The sequence below is a fragment of the Narcine bancroftii genome, chromosome 6, assembly GCF_036971445.1.
Source record: "Narcine bancroftii isolate sNarBan1 chromosome 6, sNarBan1.hap1, whole genome shotgun sequence".
Lineage (NCBI taxonomy): Eukaryota > Metazoa > Chordata > Chondrichthyes > Torpediniformes > Narcinidae > Narcine > Narcine bancroftii.
The window spans coordinates 17121670-17141159 of record NC_091474.1 but is presented as its reverse complement, the minus strand read 5'-3'; the positions used below and the strand labels follow the sequence as shown (position 1 = coordinate 17141159).

General features: G+C 40.3%; 1 protein-coding gene across 3 annotated transcripts in view; it reads right to left on the bottom strand.

Moving 5' to 3' along the window:
- cables2b (Cdk5 and Abl enzyme substrate 2b) overlaps positions 1-19286 on the bottom strand; it is a 49390-nt gene extending 30104 nt beyond the window's left edge. The window contains exon 1 of one of the 3 annotated variants that reach the window (XM_069884121.1): positions 18740-19286. In XM_069884121.1, the coding sequence (XP_069740222.1) occupies positions 18740-19212 (473 nt within the window). In that variant the 5' untranslated portion in view covers positions 19213-19286. The remainder of the gene's footprint in view (positions 1-18739) is intronic. The other 2 variants (XM_069884123.1, XM_069884122.1) reach the window with 2 other exon arrangements.
- Positions 19287-19490: the final 204 nt, after the last annotated feature.

The following is a 19490-nucleotide window of genomic DNA, read 5'->3' as shown; positions in this document are numbered from 1 at the left end:
TCTACCTGAGGAAAGAAATCAAAATAGTTAGAAATGAAAATCCTTTTTCCCCCATTTGCTTTCTTTCCTGAAAAAAAAATTCCAATTCACACACAGGTCAATTGAGTCCTGGATCCTATAGCCGATTTAGTAGGATTAGAAATGCATTTTTCCAATGCAAATACTAGTAAGCACCTTTGCTGTAGACGTGCTTCCAGTTAAATAAGTAAATAGCAGCTCTTGCATTTATCAGCGTTGGGGCCACACAGTTGAGACAGAATTTCTTGGTTAGTTCTTTTTCAGTTGAATTACTTTTTTGGGGGGGGGGGGGGGGGTAGAAGGGAGCTCTCAATGCTGGGTAACTACTGAAATTTTAAAGATTACACAGTGGGAGATGAGGCAGTTCCTTGCCCATTGATGTTCTTAGCGCACCAATATTTTGTTGATGAACGCTGGCACACTGCTTTCCAATAGCAGAGTATGTATGGGTCAGTTAAGTAATGTTTATATGCAACCCATTAAGTATTCTAACTAAATTTCTGAATCCATGGCCTTTATTTCAAAATTTTATTTGTCTTGGGGGAAAAAAAAACGAACAATTTAAAAAAAGTTTTGAAATTTTTACACAGCTGCCCGAAACTAAAATGAGAAAAATTGAAGCTAAGCCATTAAAAAGATCTTGGGGTGGCCCGCCAATCAAGCTGGCTCATCGTGCGGCGTGCACGGTAGTAAACAGCAGCATAACAGCAATGAGCTCTCTGAACCCTTCTCCATTAACAATGGCGTGAAGCAAGGCTGTGTTCTCGCACCAACCCTCTTTTCAATCTTCTTCAGCATGATGCTGAACCAAGCCGTGAAAGACCTCAACAGTGAAGACGCTGTTTACATCTGGTACCGCACGGATGGCAGTCTCTTCAATCTGAGGCGCCTGCAAGCTCACACCAAGACACAAGAGAAACTTGTCCGTGAACTACTCTTTGCAGATGATGCCGCTTTAGTTGCCCATTCAGAGCCAGCTCTTCAGCGCTTGACGTCCTGCTTTGCGGAAACTGCCAAAATGTTTGGCCTGGAAGTCAGCCTGAAGAAAACTGAGGTCCTCCATCAGCCAGCTCCCCACCATGACTACCAGCCCCCCCACATCTCCATCGGGCACACAAAACTCAAAACGGTCAACCAGTTTACCTATCTCGGCTGCACCATTTCATCAGATGCAAGGATCGACAATGAGATAGACAACAGACTCGCCAAGGCAAATAGCGCCTTTGGAAGACTACACAAAAGAGTCTGGAAAAACAACCAACTGAAAAACCTCACAAAGATAAGCGTATACAGAGCCGTTGTCATACCCACACTCCTGTTCGGCTCCGAATCATGGGTCCTCTACCGGCACCACCTACAGCTTCTAGAACGCTTCCACCAGCGTTGTCTCCGTTCCATCCTCAACATCCATTGGAGCGCTTTCATCCCTAACGTCAAAGTACTCGAGATGGCAGAGGTCGACAGCATCGAGTCCACGCTGCTGAAGATCCAGCTGCGCTGGGTGGGTCACGTCTCCAGAATGGAGGACCATCGCCTTCCCAAGATCGTGTTATATGGCGAGCTCTCCACTGGCCACCGTGACAGAGGTGCACCAAAGAAAAGGTACAAGGACTGCCAAAATAAATCTCTTGGTGCCTGCCACATTGACCACCGCCAGTGGGCTGATATCGCCTCAAACCGTGCATCTTGGCGCCTCACAGTTTGGCGGGTAGCAACCTCCTTTGAAGAAGACCGCAGAGCCCACCTCACTGACAAAAGGCAAAGGAGGAAAAACCCAACACCAACCAACCAATTTTCCCCTGCAGCCGCTGCAACCGTGTCTGCCTGTCCCGCATCGGACTTGTCAGCCACAAACGAGCCTGCAGCTGACGTGGACTTTTACCCCCTCCATAAATCTTTGTCCGCGAAGCCAAGCCAAAGAAAAGAAAAAAAAACACACTGTAACACGTCCCTTAACACAGTGAACCAGCGCGGTTGAAAGCTGGAGCAGTACAAGACCAGCAGCCCTAAAATGGCACTGGCCAAGCTGCCCAGCTGACAGATCAATAATAGGCTGAGAAAAAAAGGTAATCACATGCAAGAATGTTCTCGCCCACTATTGTTATTCATGCGGCTTTTGTGAGCCAATCAAACAAACGGCTGATGTGAGCCAATCAAACAAACGGCTGATGTGAGCCAATCAAACAAACGGCTGATGTGAGCCAATCAAACAAACGGCTGATGTGAGCCAATCAAACAAACGGCTGATGTGAGCCAATCAAACAAACGGCTGATGTGAGCCAATCAAACAAACGGCTGATGTGAGCCAATCAAACAAACGGCTGATGTGAGCCAATCAAACAAACGGCTGATGTGAGCCAATCAAACAAACGGCTGATGTGAGCCAATCAAACAAACGGCTGATGTGAGCCAATCAAACAAACGGTGGGAACTCCAACTGTATAAAAGGAGCCTTTCCAGCCTCAATAAATGGCAGAGTTTAACCTCCCACACTACAAGTGTGTGTTTCTTTGTAGCAGTCGGCTACAGTGTTATCCACCTATCTTGGCCAGGGTACACTAAAATCCCTAGTATTTGGTAAAAAGTGGACAATAAATAAATAGGTGCAAACTAAATAAGAATAAATAAAAATTTGAAATTGTATAAGTAAATGTTCTCTGGAATAACACAAACTCTTTGACGAAAGCTGAAGCAAACATTCCGCTGGTGGAGCTGTTTGCATAAAGTTTCAATAAAATTGTTTGAATAAAATGACACTGAGCAGGCTGATGCCGCTCACTGCTGGGGTGAATCTCCCCAAGTCTCTCCCTATCCATGCCTAGTAAGTCTTTATCTTTATTAGTATATTAAATATATTAGCAAAGTTTTCTGTAAACCTGGGGGATGGGTTAAAATTGTGATGGTGGCAAGGTAGTCTTACCAATTAGTGTAATGCTGTTACAGTGTCAATGACCAGGGTATGACTTTAAATTTTACAAGTTACGGGAATTACCCGATTAAAGTGAACTTTACATAAGGACTACAATACTGATTTTTTTTTCAAATTACTTTACATTTTACACTGTCTTTTGTCTTTTAAACTGTTTATTCTTAATGCAAATGTATTAGGCATTGTAAGAGTGTCTCAGGCAACCGGAAAATTTGCACATCTGGCATTTGCAATTCCAGCAAGTGCCAGATATCAGGGATTTTACTATATATATTTGTTCACAGGCCTATGCAGGTGCATTTAATTTAAAAGCTTTTCTATTCAATGCACATTTTTATTTCCTGTTTTCACTTATGAAGTAAAATCCTTGAAATTGCAAAGAAATTTCACCACTGGAATCAAACTGCCAGCATTTGCTTCCATCAATCCAGTTTGCCAATACAATGCAAAGTCCTAAACTTGCTGACTGACATCTCAGATTCCAGTGGAACATGAAACTTTATTTTGCTCTGGCAGTTTTAGTGAGGATCTGCTTGTTGAACCAGTTCCAGATTGGACCTACCACAGGAACAATGAGCCCAATGAATGGAAAGGAATGGCTATAAGTGACAAAGGACATGCTGAAGAAAATTTAATTACTTGTAAATTAATTGAAAAGCTTTAATAATTAGGAAATTTTATTTACATCTTTGATTTTTATTGATTGAATGTTTTTCACATCATAGACAGATCTTTCTCTGGCCCACAATGTGCATATTTGCTAGCACAAGGCCCAATAACCATGCACGATATTGGTATTTTGGGTTGGGACTGTGTTTATCTGTAAGCTGACAATAGTAAGCCCATGCAGCACCTATGATCGGCAGCAGCCATGAGGGATTGCAGACTCCCCGGGAAGCATCCTGCCCACCCCGGTTTGAGAATGAGAAACAGAAGAGATGACCCATGGGATGGTGACCATGGCATTAGACCAGTGAGGGGTTCTGTAGCGAAGGAACCCACAGGTGACGGGCTGTTGGTGACTCAAGGAGAGGAACACCCGCAGGCTGCGAGCTACTGGTGAGAGCAGTCAAGGGACTCGCACCAGGTGGCAGACTGCTCGAGACTGGCTGAAGGGGTACCAATTATTGGATCCAGGATATGAGAGGGTGCTGAGGGCACTGAAGGTTTCCTAATTGTCAGAGGTTCAGATCTGGAACTAGGATTGCTGATGGTTTGGACTGGACTCTGTGTGGCGGTGGGAGCGGTGGAGGTAAATCCACAGACACACAGTGACTCTAAGGCGGTGGTTTTCAAACTTGTTCTTTCCACTCACATACCAATTTATGTAATCCCTATGCCAAAAGAGGTCGAGAACCACTGCTCTAGACCCAATCGTTACGGAAATATTTTGTTTAAGAAAAATTGCTATTGGTCCATTTCATTTGGAGTTATGAAGCTGTCCACATAATGAGTCAATTAGGTACGATTAAAACAGTGGTTTTCAAACTTTTTCTTTCCACTCACATACCACCTTAAGTAATCCCTTACTAATCACAGAGCACTATTGCAAGACAACTCTCATTTGCCTCTCTTTCTCTGTCTAAGAGGCTGTTGAGGCAACTTCTTCCGATGGCAAATTTGTCTGCGTTACAGACCGTTTTTATTATGAAAATAAATAGAATCTTGAATCCTGAATCAATGTACAACATGTGCAAGTTTACTTCACCTGTCAGAGGTGAGTGGAATTGGCTTGTTGCAATTTTAGTTCAATATTTCACTAGTTTCAAAATACAACTACTGTACTTGTCTGCCATGCAGTTCAGAAATTCTTTATCTTCATACCTTTAAAGTAGGGAATTACTGATCAATCTCACCAAAGATCAGAGATGTTTAGCAATCTTACCCTCTTGCAACAATCAACTTAAATGAAGCACCATATTGAATAGGCGAACAGATCACAACATAATTTTAAAGAAAATATCCCCCACAATTCCTACAATAACAGTTACCAATAATCTAAATGCCAACCACAGCTTTTTTTTTGGAAAAGAAACATGACTTTAGATGCTGAAACAAAAAAAACAAATACTGAAATAATTTGACCAGTCTATGGAAAGAAAAATAATAATTTTTTTTAGGTTGAAGTGGAAGTGTTTTTGACCTGAAACAGTGCCACCTCTTTGCCCTCCTCAGCAGTCTAATATAGCTGAGATATTGGCTAAACTGACTTAACTGAACCATATATATGTTACTGTTATCATGTATGCTTTTGCTACTGCACTTTAAATGAATGGATCTCTTCTCTTTGTCAATTAGTTTTGATTTCCTCAATATAAAATTGTTTTGGATGGTTGGGTGCTGAGATTCTTTTTTTTTTAATATTTTTTTTATTTTCCATACTATGAACCATATCAACCAAAATATATACAAACATTTCTCATTAAATATACATTTAATGAGATCTCCATTTTCCCCCCTACCTTCACCCCCCCCCTCCAAAACGAATAAATATTCAACATATACAATACAATAAAACCATTAAACAATGTCATCACACAATGAAAATAAACCAGACAAAATGTGTGATCTACTTTTACACACTGGATCAAGTTGTTTTGTCTTCTTATCATTTTAGGGGTGGAGGTCTGAGGCAAGCCCTCTCTGTTATGTTCCATGTATGGTTTCCAGATTTGTTCAAATAACGTGACTATTTTTTAAATTATGTTATTTTTTTCAATGGAATGCATTTATTCATTTCCATGTCCCATTGCTGTATTCTCAGGCTCTCTTCCATTTTTCAAGTTGACATTATACATTTTTTTGCTACTGCTAAGGCTATCATAATAAATCTTTTTTGTGCTTTATCCAATCTGAGGCCTAATTCCTTATTTGGAAGAAAGATCTCTGAATTTTTTGGTATATTATTTTTTGTAATTTTATTTAATATCTGATTTAGATCTTCCCAAAACATTTTCACTTTCTCACATGCCCAAATTGCATGTACTGTTGTTCCCATTTCCTTCTTACAGCAAAAATATCTATCTGATAATGTTGGATCCCATTTAAAAAAAAACTTTTGGGGCGTGTAACCAATTATATTGTATCATGCGTAACCTTGTGTTTATTATATTCTTAGTTCCAGAGCACAATTTTTCCCATGTTTCATTTTTTAATCTTTATGTTTAAATCTTTTTCCCCACTTTTGTTTGGGTTTATAGCTTATTTCATCCTTTTCCTTATCTTGCAGCTTAATGTACATGTTCATTATAAATCTTTTAATTATCATTGTCTGTAATCACATATTCAAAGCTGCTTCCTTCTGGTAATCTCAGTCAGTTTCCCAATTTATCCTTTAAATAAGCTTTCAGTTGATGATATGAAAACATTGTACCATGAGTTATTCCATATTTGTACTTCAACTGTTCAAATGTTAATAAATTATTTCCTAAAAAACAAAATTCTATTCTTTTAATTCCTTTTCTCTCCCATTCTCTAAAGAAAAGGTTATCTATTGTAAAAGGGATTAGCAGATTTTGCGTCAATAGTAATTTTGGTATTTGGTAATTTGTTTTTTTTTCCTTTCTAAGTGAATCTTCCATATATTGAGTAAATTATGCAGTACTGGTGAGCTTTTATATTGTACCAGCTTTTCATCCCACTTATAAAGTATATGTTCTGGTACCTTCTCCCCTATTTTATAGAGTTCGAATCTTAGTCCAGTCTGGTTTTTCCCTTGTCTGGTAAAAATCTGATAAATACCTTAATTGTGCTGCTCTATAATAATTTTTAAAGTTTGGTAACTGAAAACCACCTTGGCTGTACCTCTCTGTTAATTTATCTAATACTATCCTCAGTTTCCCCCTTTCCACAAGAATTTCCTTATTATTCTCTTTAGATCATTAAAGAATTTCTCTGTTAAGGGAAATGGTAACGATTGAAATAAGTATTGTATCCTTGGGAAGACATTCATTTTAATGCAATTTATCCTCCCCATCAATGTTAACGGTAATTCTTTCCAATGTTCTAAGTCTTCCTGCAATTTCTTTATTAGCGGCTGATAATTTAATTTGTACAGGTGGCTTAAGTTATTATCTAACCTAATACCTAGGTATCGGATTGCTTGTGTTTGCCATTTAAAATTCTGTATAATCCGCATTACTCATTGGCATCACATCACTTTTATTTGCATTGATCTTATACTGCGATATTTCTCCATACTCCTTCAAATTCTTAGGTAATTCTTTTATAGATATTTCTGGTTCTGTTAAGTATATCCCTTTTATTTTATTTTCTGTTCTTATCAGTTCTGCCAATGGTTCTATTGCTAAAGCAAACAGTGGCCATCCCTGCCGAGTTGACCCACTTAATTTAAATTGGTTTGATACATATCCATTTACTGCTACCTTCACCAATGGTCCATTATATAATGCTTTAATCCAATTACTATATTTTTCTGGTAGATTGAACCTCTGTAATACTTTGAATAAATAATTCCATTCTACTCTGTCAAGGGCTTTTTCAGTGTCCAAAGCAACAGCCACTGTTGGCTTTTTATTTCCTTGAACTGCATGAATTAGATTAATAAATTTACAAACATTATCCGCTGTTCGTCTTTTCTTAATAAATCCAGTTTGATCTTGTTTTACTATTTTTGGTACACAATCGGCCAATCTGTTTGCTAATAATTTTGCTATTATCTTATAATCTGAATTAAGTAGAGATATTCGTCTATATGATGCTGGTGCTAGTGGATCCTTCCCCGTCTTTGGTATTACTGTAATTATTGCTGTCTTACATGAATCTGGCAAGTTTTGTGTTTCTTTTATCTGGTACATTACTTCCAGGAGAGGAGGAATTAATAAATCTTTAAATGTTTTATAGAATTCTATTGGGAATCCATCTTCTCCAGGCATTTTATTGTTCAGCAGCTTTTTTAATATATCCTGTACTTCCTCTATTTCAAATGGTTTTATCACTTTGTTTTGTTCCTCTTGCAATTTTGGCAGTTCAATTTTAGCTAAAAACTCTTCTATTTTATCATCTTTCCCTTTGTTCTCAGTTTGATATAATTGTTCATAAAATTCCTTAAAGTTCTCATTAATCTCTATTGGGTTATATGTAATTTGTTTGTCCTTTTTCCTTGATGCCAATACAGTTCTTTTAGCTTGTTCTGTTTTAAGTTGCCAGGCTAATTTTTTGTGTTTTCTCTCCTAGTTCGTAATACTTTTGCTTTATTTTCATAATGTTCTTCTCCACCTTATACGTTTGTAATGTTTCTTATTTTATTTTTTTGTCCGCCAATTCTCTCCTTTTTGTTATCCCTTTTTACTAGTTCCTTTTCTGTACTTTTCTGTCCCTTTCCAACTGCTCTATTTCTCGATTGTAGTCTTTTTTCATCTTAGTTACATAACTTATTATCTGCCCTCTAATGAAGGCTTTCATTGTGTCCCATAATATAAATTTGTCTTTCACTGATTCCATATTTATTTCAAAATATATTTTAATTTGGTGTTCAATAAACTCTAAATTCCTGCCTTTTAAGTAACATGGAGTTTAACCTCCATCTATATGTTCTTGGTGGGATGTCCTCCAGTTCTATTGCTAATAACAGGGGTGAATGATCAGATAACAATCTAGCTTTATATTCCATTTTCCTAACTCTCCCTTGAATATGGGCTGACAACAAAAACATATCAATCCTTGAGTATGTTTTATGCCTACTTGAATAATATGAGTATTCCTTCTCTCTTGGGGGCTGCCTCCTCCATATATCCATAAGTTTCATTTCTTGCATTGATTTAACCATAAATTTGGCCACTTTATTCTTTTTGCTAGTCTTTTGTCCAATTTTATCCAACATTGGATCCAAATTAAGGCTAAAATCCCCTCCTATCAATATATTTCCTTGTGTATCTACAATCTTCAAAAAAATATCTTGCATAAACTTTTGATCATTAGGTGCATATACATTGAGCAAATTCCAAAATTCTGAATATATCTGATACTTTATCATTTCCTCCTCTATTTTGATTGGTACATTTTTATTAATTAATATAGCTACACCTCTAGCTTTTGAATTATATGATATTGCCGCTACGTGCCCTACCCAGTCTCTCTTTAATTTGTTATGTCCCACTTCAGTTAGATTCATTTCCTGCACAAATGCTATATCTATTTTTTCTTTTTTCAGTAAATTTAATAGCCTCTTCCTTTTAATTTGGTTATGTATTCCATTAATGTTTATAGTCATATAGTTCAACATGGCCATTTCATATCCCGTTTACACCTCATTTCCGCTTCCACACCACCACCATCAACTCCCTTTTCACCATTTTCATCTCTCAGTTTTCCCTTTTTAAACTCAATGTAATGACAACACATTTAAAACACAAAATACTCCAACAACTCTCACATCCAATATTCCCTTAACCCCAAATATCCCTCCCTTCTTGGAGTTGCCCCTTATCCCTTGCCGGGCAACCACGACTCCCCATTCCATTTGGATTGCGAACCTGCTCGCAAGCGTAAACCGATTTCGCAGTTACGATTATTCTCTCCCCCCCAACACTCCCCAGAAAACATTATTTATTTTTTTTTTAAAAAAACCACACATTTAACAAAGTTCTCACTTTTTTCCACCCCTTATTTCCTTTCTTCCCTTCTCTTTCCCTTCTTTAGTTCTTTACTTATACATTGTTTTTACATCTTTATATATATTTTATCACCATTCTTCAATCTTGTTGCATCTCTTCATCTCTCCTTCTGTCCTGTAAGCGTTCTGCAAATTCTTGTGCTTCCTCTGGATCTAAGAATAGTTTGTTTTGCTCCCCTCTTTAAGAGTTCAAAACTTGTGTGGGTAAAAAAAATTTTTTTGACCCTTGTATTCCAATGGTTTATTCTCTTCTCTAATTTTATTCTTTGCCCGCTCCAGTATATTTTCTCTCATCGTATATCTCAAACATTTTACTAAAATGGATCTTGGCCTTTGATGTGTCTGTGGTTTCGGAGCTAGTGTTCTGTGTGCCCTTTCTATTTCCATTCCTTCCTGTATTTCTGTCATTCCCAGGACCTTTGGGATCCATTCTTTTATAAATTCCTTCACATCTGTGCCGCCTTCATCCTCCTTTAGGTCCACTATTTTTATGTTATTTTGCCTACTATAATTTTCCAACATATCAATTTTCCGAGTGAACAACTCTTGTGACTCTAATTTTTTTTTTTTTTTTTTAATCACTTTCTTCCAATTTTTCTCTTAAGTAGTTTACTTCCATTTCTACAGCAGTTTCTCGTTCTTCCACATTTTCTACTCTTTTCCCCATTTCTGTCATGACTAGCTCTAATATTTGCACTTTATCTTCTGTTCTTTTTCTTTTAATTGCACTAAATTCTAATGACAACCATTCTTTTAATGCTCTCATTTGTTCTTGAAAAAAAAGCTTTTTCTATGTTCTGTCCATCTGTTTTAGCTTCTATTTCTCTGTGCAGATCTTGGTCGTCTTCTTCCTCTTCTTCTGTGTCTGTACCTGTGTTTGTGTCTTCTTCTTTTCTTCCTTGTATCTGTGTCTCTTCTGACTTTCCTGATGAGTTTCTTGTCTCACTTTGTTGGGCCTCTTCTTGCTTGGCTTCTTGCTGTTGGTCTTCTTCTGGGCTGCTCATCTGAGCCTCCTGCTGCTGCTCTTCTTTCCTTTCCTGCCGCTTTCCTCTTCTTCCAGCTGAGAGCCCTGGTCTCGGGCATCCCTCAGCTGGTCACGCAGTAGTTGCCAGCTTCTAGGCTGAGCCCCCCTCCCGTCAGTGTTCTCCTTAGTTTGCGCACTGCACATGCGCGAGTCCTCACGCATGCGCGGTTGCGCACTTTTGTTTGGCTCAGAGAACTATTTTTGCAGTCCAGCAGTCAGGGGGTCACGACTCCGCAGGGCCGACACCAACCTCAGAGATCGGGCGCTCTTCTCCACCACGGCTCACTGTTTCTTCATGCAGGTAAGGCCTTCTACTTTCTTTTCCAGCGTCTTTTTTTTAGCGTTGATTTTACTTGTTCCTTCTTGGGTGCCATTTTCTTTCTTTTCTTCACAACTTTATCTTTTATTTCTTATATTTTGTATTTATTGAACTTTGTCTTTTCTTCACTTTTTTTTCTTTTCTGGAGAGGGCTGGTATTACCCTACCGGCCACTACTCCATCACGTGACTCCCAGTGCTGAGATTCTTTGAAAATGTTCTTAAGTGTCTTGAATTGAACAATGTTATTTTCAGGATAATATCTAGTGACTTGTTAAGATTTCAAGGCAAAAACTTTTCCTTTTTATTTTTACAAATGGCCCAATCAAAGTTGAATATACCGCATAACAAATTTGTAGAACATCTCAGATCATGATTTCATAAGATAAAGGAATAGAAGTAGGCCATTCAGCCCATCGAGTCTGCTCCACAACTCTATCCTAGGATGGACTGTTCTCATATCTAGTTCCTAATTCCGGCCATATCCCGATATCCCTTGATATTTTGACTAATTAGATACCTATCAATCTCCTCCTTAAACTCCCCCAATGATAGGGCCTCCACAGCTGTACGTGGCAATGAATTCCACAAATCCACGACCCTCTGGCTAAAGAAATTTCTCATTTGTTTTAAATGGGTACCTTCTAATTCTAAAACTGTGCCCTCTTGTCCTGGATTCACCCACCAAGGGAAACATCTTATTCACATCTACTCTGTCCAATTCTTTCAGCATTCAAAATGTTTCTACGAGATCCCCTCTCATTCTTCTATACTCAAATGAATACAAATAGATACGTTTGTGGTCTGATTAAGTGAGAGTAGGGCTTTTCATTCTGTGGGCGAGTGGTAACCCTGCTTGGACCTGGGTAATGGTAGGACCTCCCAGGACTTACACACCACGGTCCAAATTCCCTCTCATTGCCCTCTCGGTGATTTGTGAGGGGGAGTCCAGCCCCCAGCAATGATGCATAACTCACTCACAGAAGTGAGAGGCTACTCTACCCAGGGTTCTCAGAATTGGACCTTTATATTGCTCCCCATTGTTCATTCAAACTGATCTTCACTGTCATGTGAACTGGACACAGGGTGTTTATTTCATCATCACATGAACACGGGTATTTAAAGGATTTCTTTACCCAGTTGTCCAATCAGCATTGAATGAGATTCAGATTTGGTGATGTGGTCCAAAGGTTGAAACGTGCGTGCACTCCACCCACCCCCCCCCCCGTTTTGAGGATGCTTCAGCGTGTCACGATGGCGGCACAATGCAGGATCAATGGCCAACTTTGTTACCCATAATCTCTCAAGCAGTGGGAACCACTCTGGGAAATGCAGAGCGATTACAGCTGCATGGGGGATTATGGGTAACGAGGACAGCTGATGATCTTGCATTGAGCTGCTGGTATGAGGTGCCGGAGAAGCCCCAAAATGGCCCGCTGTTGTCGGGATTTTAGTGCTATGATTCTTTATTTTAATCACCTGTGTGACGCAGCACGCAAGCGCTAGTATCATGACGCTTCCCCTGCTTGGCCCCCGATTCGCACCGCAGGGTCAGGGTGACCCAGGGAAATTACCCAGTAATTTTCCCGGGCCGACATTTTCACACCACCGGTTCACGGGAGGGTTCCTGGGAAAATTTACCGGGAATCCCCATTTTACATGGCAGTGTGAAAAGGCCGAGCCACTTTTATTCACTTCAGTAACAGAAATTTAACTTGAAAATCAGAGGGAGAGGAGATGGATTGACTGCAGTGTGGGAAAATAAAGGATAGAGAAAAAATTCACAAGCCAGGAGGGTTGCGCAAAAGGATAGGTGACCAGGTAAGAAGCATGGCTCAAAATCAGGGTCATTAAATGACACCTAATGATAATTTTTTTAAAAAATCCCAAGATACATTTACAAGAACACAAGATGTAGAAGTAGGCCCATTGAATTTGCTCGCCATTCTAATCATGAGTTGATCCATCCTCCCGCCCAGTCCCAAACTGCAGATTTCTCCCCTGACTAATCAAATACCCATCACACTCTGCCTTAAATACACCCAATGACCTCGCTTCCACAGCTGTTTGTGGCAAAAAGTTCACAGACTCATGACCCTCTGACTAAAGAAATTTTTCCACATCTGTCTTAAATTGACACCCCTTTATCCTGAAACTGTGCCCTCTTGTCCTAGACTCCCCGACTACATCTACTTGCCACATCTACTCTGTCTGGGCCTTTCAGCATTCAAAATGCCTCTGAGGTCCGCCCTCATCCTTCTGCACGCTAACGAGTACAGTCCAACATTCCACATAAGCTAACCCTTTTTATTCCTGCTGTCATTCTAGTAAATCTTCTCGGAGCTTTCTCCAATGCCAGCTGTAATTATACAAATGAACATGTATCATAGGATGAATGATGAATCCATCAACTTGCTCTGACCCTTTGTTACTTTATTGAAAGTAATGGAATCGGATTCATATGTAGTCTGCCTCTGTTGGTGTTTCACAGCACCAAAGACCTTGGATGCTGTCCATATAACCATTTACGGAGCGGAAACAGGCCATGATGGCCTTGCGAGTCCGCACCGGTTCACTGATTTTGTGCGCCCTCTTCAGGCATTGGTATGGTAGTGTGACACCCCCTCCACCCCACTGTTCTTCAGTGTCTTGCTACATCCCAAAGATGTGGCTTGATAGGTTAATTGGTTACTGCAAATTGCCCTTTATTGTCATTGTGCTGGTAGAACAGCCAACGAAACACAATCAGCATCATCCAGAATTCAAAATAGAGTTACGTAGATTATGATAAACATACAATAAACCATATACAATTAAAACCACACTATTCTAAAATGAATTGTTAAAAATTATTAATTATATAACAGAATGAGTGGTAGAATCGCAGAAAATCATGTAAATGAATGAAAGTATGATTAATGTACGATTATGGGTGTTATCAGAGGAGGGAAAGATGGGGTTTGATGGGTGCCATAGATTTGGTTAGCAAGTTTTTGTACTGCATTTCCTCACAGCACATCATGAGGGCGAGGAAGTAGGTGGGTATAGATTGCACTGGGGTTATATGATTCTATTGGTTAAATTTCAGAAGTTACGAGCACATTCGTAAGGTTCTTCAGACCATTTGTGGAAGTGACTCAAAAGAATCCCTAAAGCAGTGTAAAAGATTTTTTTAAATAAAAATTCCTTTCTTTCTATTTTTAATCTTTTTAACCTCTTCCAATCTCTACATTACTTTCCTTCTAACAACATTTTGATAAGCTAACTGCTTTTTATCAGTTTCCTTCCCCTTCGTTAACCATGCACAATGTCATAGACCTCTGTTTAAGTGAATATTATCCAGTTTTTAAATGATCAACATATGAAACGTAGAAGTGAAACACAACCTGCTGGAGGAACTCAGCAGTTCAAGCAGCACAAGGCTAGAGCCTTTTATCAAAATTGGAGACTGGAAACAGAAAATAAGCTAGTGTAAAAGGACAAGGGGGGGGGGGGGGGGAAGGAAAAGGATGGGCTTATTTGGGACTGGTGAAGCAAGGAGAGATGAAGCATGGTGGACAAAGGCCACTATTGTCGTACTTTTCAAGGGGAGAGGCAGCAAGACAAGCAGTCAGGTGGAGTAACACTAGTCATTCAGGGTAATAGTCTGCACCAATTGGAGGAAATAAAAAAATTTAAAGCATCAGAGGCTTAAAAAAAAGACCTTCAGCAACTAATGGCAGTATGGTTAAAAATAGTGGCTGGGGAAGCATTTGTGCCAGAGAATGAAGGCAATACCTTTGGTCTTTCCAAAGGCTTCCATGTACAGCACACATGTCAAACTCTGGCCCGCAGGCCAAGATCATTTCAAAAATGTATTAGAGGTGGCCCGCTGGCCGCCGCGCCAGTATAGCGCATGCACAGTAATACAACAAATCCCAGAATGCATTGGCGTCAGCCCGCTAATCGCCTCCACCTCCTCTGTTTACGTTGCAGAGTCTCACCGTGGACTCTGGTTTTGGGGCCTGGCTGGTGTCAGGGGAAGCCAAGGCCGCTTCCCAGCGCCCGGAACCAGAGGCCTCGGGCCTGACCTCGCCAGGACCGTTGACCACTCCCCCTCCCTGCCGCAGGCCGATCCGCGACTCATGATCCGCCAAGATGCTGCCCTGCAGCGAGAGCCGATGCCCCCGCACTGTCGTTGTCCAACCCGATCGCCCGCAAACCCCGCCCTCCCGCACACAGGCCTAAGTAAGGATTATGAACTTTAATCTCAGGATAAAACGATCTTCCAATAGTTTCATGTCACAGTGATAAATATATTCCTGGTTAAAAATGGTCCTGCACCTGGATACAAGCTCATTAGGCATAAAACTTGAAAAGTGTGTAAATCAAAGGATATCTGTACCAATGGAAAAAGGGCATGGCAAATAACCCTGTTAGAGTTCATGCCCACAATCAGTCACCCATTTGATTGTTTCAGGAATCATGTTATTCTCCCACATTCTCAATAGCCCTCAGATTTTACTATTCGACAGCACACTAGCAACATTTGACAAATCCTCTATAGAGAAATATTATTTATTGAATATTTTATTTCTCATTTGTTAATGCTTCTGGAAAGAGTTTATCCAAAACTATTATTAAACATTTATTTTAATAAGAAAAAGTTATGTTGAAAGAAGAGAAAACATGCAGATGTTGTTGAAAATTTTCAATAAATATTTAGTTCGGCCCTCGACTTAGTCCAAGTTTTTAATTTTGGCCCTCCGTGAATTTGAGTTTGACACCCCTGATGTACAGTATTCCAAAATGTCAGACAATAAAGGCAATGACTAAATACACGGGAAGTCGCTTCACTTCTCTTGAGCGATTAAAAATATGCAAGTATATATTTTTTCTAACTATTGTTAACATTCCACATTTTGCAGCCAAACAGGGTTTAGCTGTCAAATACTAGTAATTAAGTAATTAATCACAGAGGACAGAATATGGTTTCAGACAGGAGGAATTAGTGGAAAAAAAATCCTTTCAACAAAAGAACTTTCAAGGAATAGTTTTAATGACTTTTTCCAGTGCTTTAGGAAGAAACAGCTTAAAATCAAAATAAAGATAAATGTGAACAGAGAGGGATTCTTCAGTTTTTTTCTGATCTTACACCTTAGCCATTTATTAAGTTTCTAAGGTTTCAAAACTATTATAAATGCATTGATCAGACGAAGATACTCACATTTCATTCTAATACAAAACTTTGTGGAAAGACACAAGGAGCATACAAAGGTATATGGAAGTTTAAGAACACAAAAGGCAGATGAAATGCAAATTATGAAAATATAAGGTTATTAATTTTGGTATGAAAGTAAATATATAAAATGATTTTTTTTTGCAGTGTGAAATGAGTAAATGATGCAAAAACCAAACAACATGCAGGAACAGTAAATAATTTGGAAGGCTCAGGGATAGAGTTCAGAAGCAAAGTCAACAAAGAAATTGTACATACAGTACATGATACAGCTTCTGGGATATTGTCTGCAGTTTTGATACCAAAGAAATAATTGACACAATGCATAGAACACAGAAGATTTACTGGAAGGAGAGGTCATCCTAACAGAAAAAATAGTGTATTGTTCGAATGATAGAATGGAAATTCAAACAATTAGAAATGCAGAAGATGTCAATAAGTAGCAAAGTCATGACCATCATGGGCTCCTATCCACTGACATCAACTGTGAGGTGCTACCTCAAGGCAGCCAACATCATAAAAGATCCCCGTCACTCTAGCCATGCTCTCATCTTGTTGCAACCTGCAGCCATTAGATTCAACAACAGGTTTTCCCACAACTACTATCAAGCACTTGAACCTCCCTGTACTTGGCTAACCATAACACTGTTCCAAGACCACCAAAGATCCGTCTGCATTACTGACAAAGCACATGTTACATTATTGGCCAACAGTGACTGATTGATTTTTCTCTCTTTTATATTATCCATTTTTTTTGTCTTTGTGGCATTTTGTGTGTTAATTATGTTTTAAGTCCCTAGCAGCAGCAAGACTTTATTTGTACAATGGACATGGATATTACAATAAACTAAATTAATTCAAGATTATCTCATCTTCACTGAAATTCATGAGAATGATAAGTGATACCATTAATCCTAAATTTTTTTTGTTTGGCAGACTAGATACTGAGAGGCCATTTCCCATGTATGAAGCTGGAATTGTACACTCAAAATAGGAAAATCAGTTATTTAAATTTGAGATAAAATCATCTTTACTTAGAAGGCTCATGTTCTTGGAGCCCTCTGGCTGCTTGATCACCAAATCTATTCAAGGTTTAAGATTCTAAGGCAATTAAGAGACTTGGCTTGAATAGAAACTGGGCAAAGCTGAAAATTATATCAACTTTATTGAAAGTAGAGAAAGGCTGCACAATTTTTATTTATTCTCTCTCCACTTAAAAATTTTACTTTGTTTTCCATTAAAAACATTGTCTCATACATACTTATATAGTGACCCCTCCTTCTGTTTTGCCTCATTTCTCACTTTTTTCCCTTCCCCACCCTCCTTACCTGCATGCTATCTGCATGTTCCCTCCTCCAGCTCCACACCCCTTCCCTCCTATCAGATTACATTTTTTCTCAGTTCACTGCCCCTTCCCCATCACCTCTTTGCTCCTTTCTTCCCTCTCCCATTTAAAAAAAAATGAATGTATCTGCCTGGTTTTTGCTATTCCCAATGAAGGGTTTTTGATTTGAAAGGTTAACTGTCTATTGCTTTCCATGGATGTTGCCTGACCCTCTGAATATCCATTGCAAAAATGTTGACGGGCTTAACGCACACCCCCCACTGAAGTCTCAATTATATGGAAGTATTACTTACAGAAACATCCCTTAAATGATTTGCGATGTATTCTCGCAACATTTAGTACTGATACTAAATAATTCATCCATGACGAATGTTAAACAGGCAGTGTAGCTTTGAGATTTGAAACAAAGACAAAACCCAACTCCTGGTAAGCAAGAAACCCTCGAGGGTGTTTGAATGCCAATGAGCTGTCAATTCAATGGGGATGCAATCATGTGCTAACCTTGGACATGCTTAAACCTACATTATATAAACACATCTTTTCTTTCCTTTTGCCAGTGTAAAATTAAAGCTATAAATATTGATACGTCAACCGTCAGAAGTTACTCCCCAGGCACAGAACCAGTCACAGCTCGAACTCTCATCATTACCTCCTTTCTCTCATTGTCAACCGTCTAGACTCCAGAACATAAAACAGCAGTACGGGTCTTAAAACCAACATACGGCACGTCCAACTTTTAAATGTATTTAAACGATGGATTCCTGCAAAGTGATAGAAGAAAACACACACCAGGATTTTCCACAGGGTCAAGTTTGATAGCCTCGAGTTAGTGATGAATAGATGAATACACTACAAATAACAACATCTGCAGGAACACTATACACAGCTTTAAAAATGAGCATTACTTGTGATGTTCTTCTACAGCTTTTGCTTCTATTTGAGGAGTTAGAATCAAGAACTTCGAGTGGCAGTTTCCAAACGACAAGGGACCGAGTAAAATCGCCCAATTTGAGACGTTATATACAGGAGGGGTGAGGGCTAACAACTACTTTACTTGCAAAGAGTTGGTAAACGTACTTACGAGGAGTGAATTTCAACTTCCTGACCATCTAAACGGCGGCTCATGGCAAGTGGTCCAGGTGAAGTTCTAGCAAGCCGGAGGATACATCCAGCCACTGGCCCCAGGACGGAGGGGATTAGGAGGGGTGCAAACAACTCTGAGGCTGGTCAGGCTGAGCCTCCCACACACCTACCTCTGTCTCTGCAGGTCCAAGCCGAGGGGTCCGGCCGTTTGCGTGGTTACCAGCCCGCTCCTGGGCAGTGGAGTCCCCGGGCCCGAAGACACCTGCGGTCCCCCAGCGACACCTTCACAGGGGCCCGAGCAGAGAGCAAGGTCCGCGGCGACCGCCGCCGCCCCAGGCCCGGCAAACCCAGCGCTCGCCGCAGGCCCCAACCGGGGAACTTGCGCGGACAAGGGCGCCCCGGACACGCAGCCGCCCGCGGGGGGGGGGAGCGCCTCTTGCTCCGGTCGGAACGGCGCATACCCGTTGGCCAGCTCCGCGGGCCGGCGGCCGTCCAGTGAGATGTTGTGCAGGAAGCTGAGGGCAGCCTGCCTCCGCCGGGAGTCCGCGCGTCTCCTCGCCCGGTGGTGGTAATGATGTTCCTTGGAGCCGCCGTGCTTGAGACCGGGGAAGTGGAGCGAGCCGCCGCAAGCAGCGGCCGCCATTATCCGGAGGAATGATTGGCAGCGGTGGGGGGCAGGGCTTGGACCCGCGAGGCCCCGCCTCCTCGGTCTGTGACGCGTGACCTCATGCGACCCCGTCTATTGTTTGTGACGTCAGAAGCGCCGCCAGCAGGATAATATGGCGACCATGATGCTTCAGTGATCAGAGGTCTGCTTGGTCATAAAACCTACAATGCTGGAGAAACAGGCTTTGGTGTTTTTTTTTTAAAATCTAACCACAGTGGCAACAGATTTTCGTGTCTTACTTCTGTATTGTCATG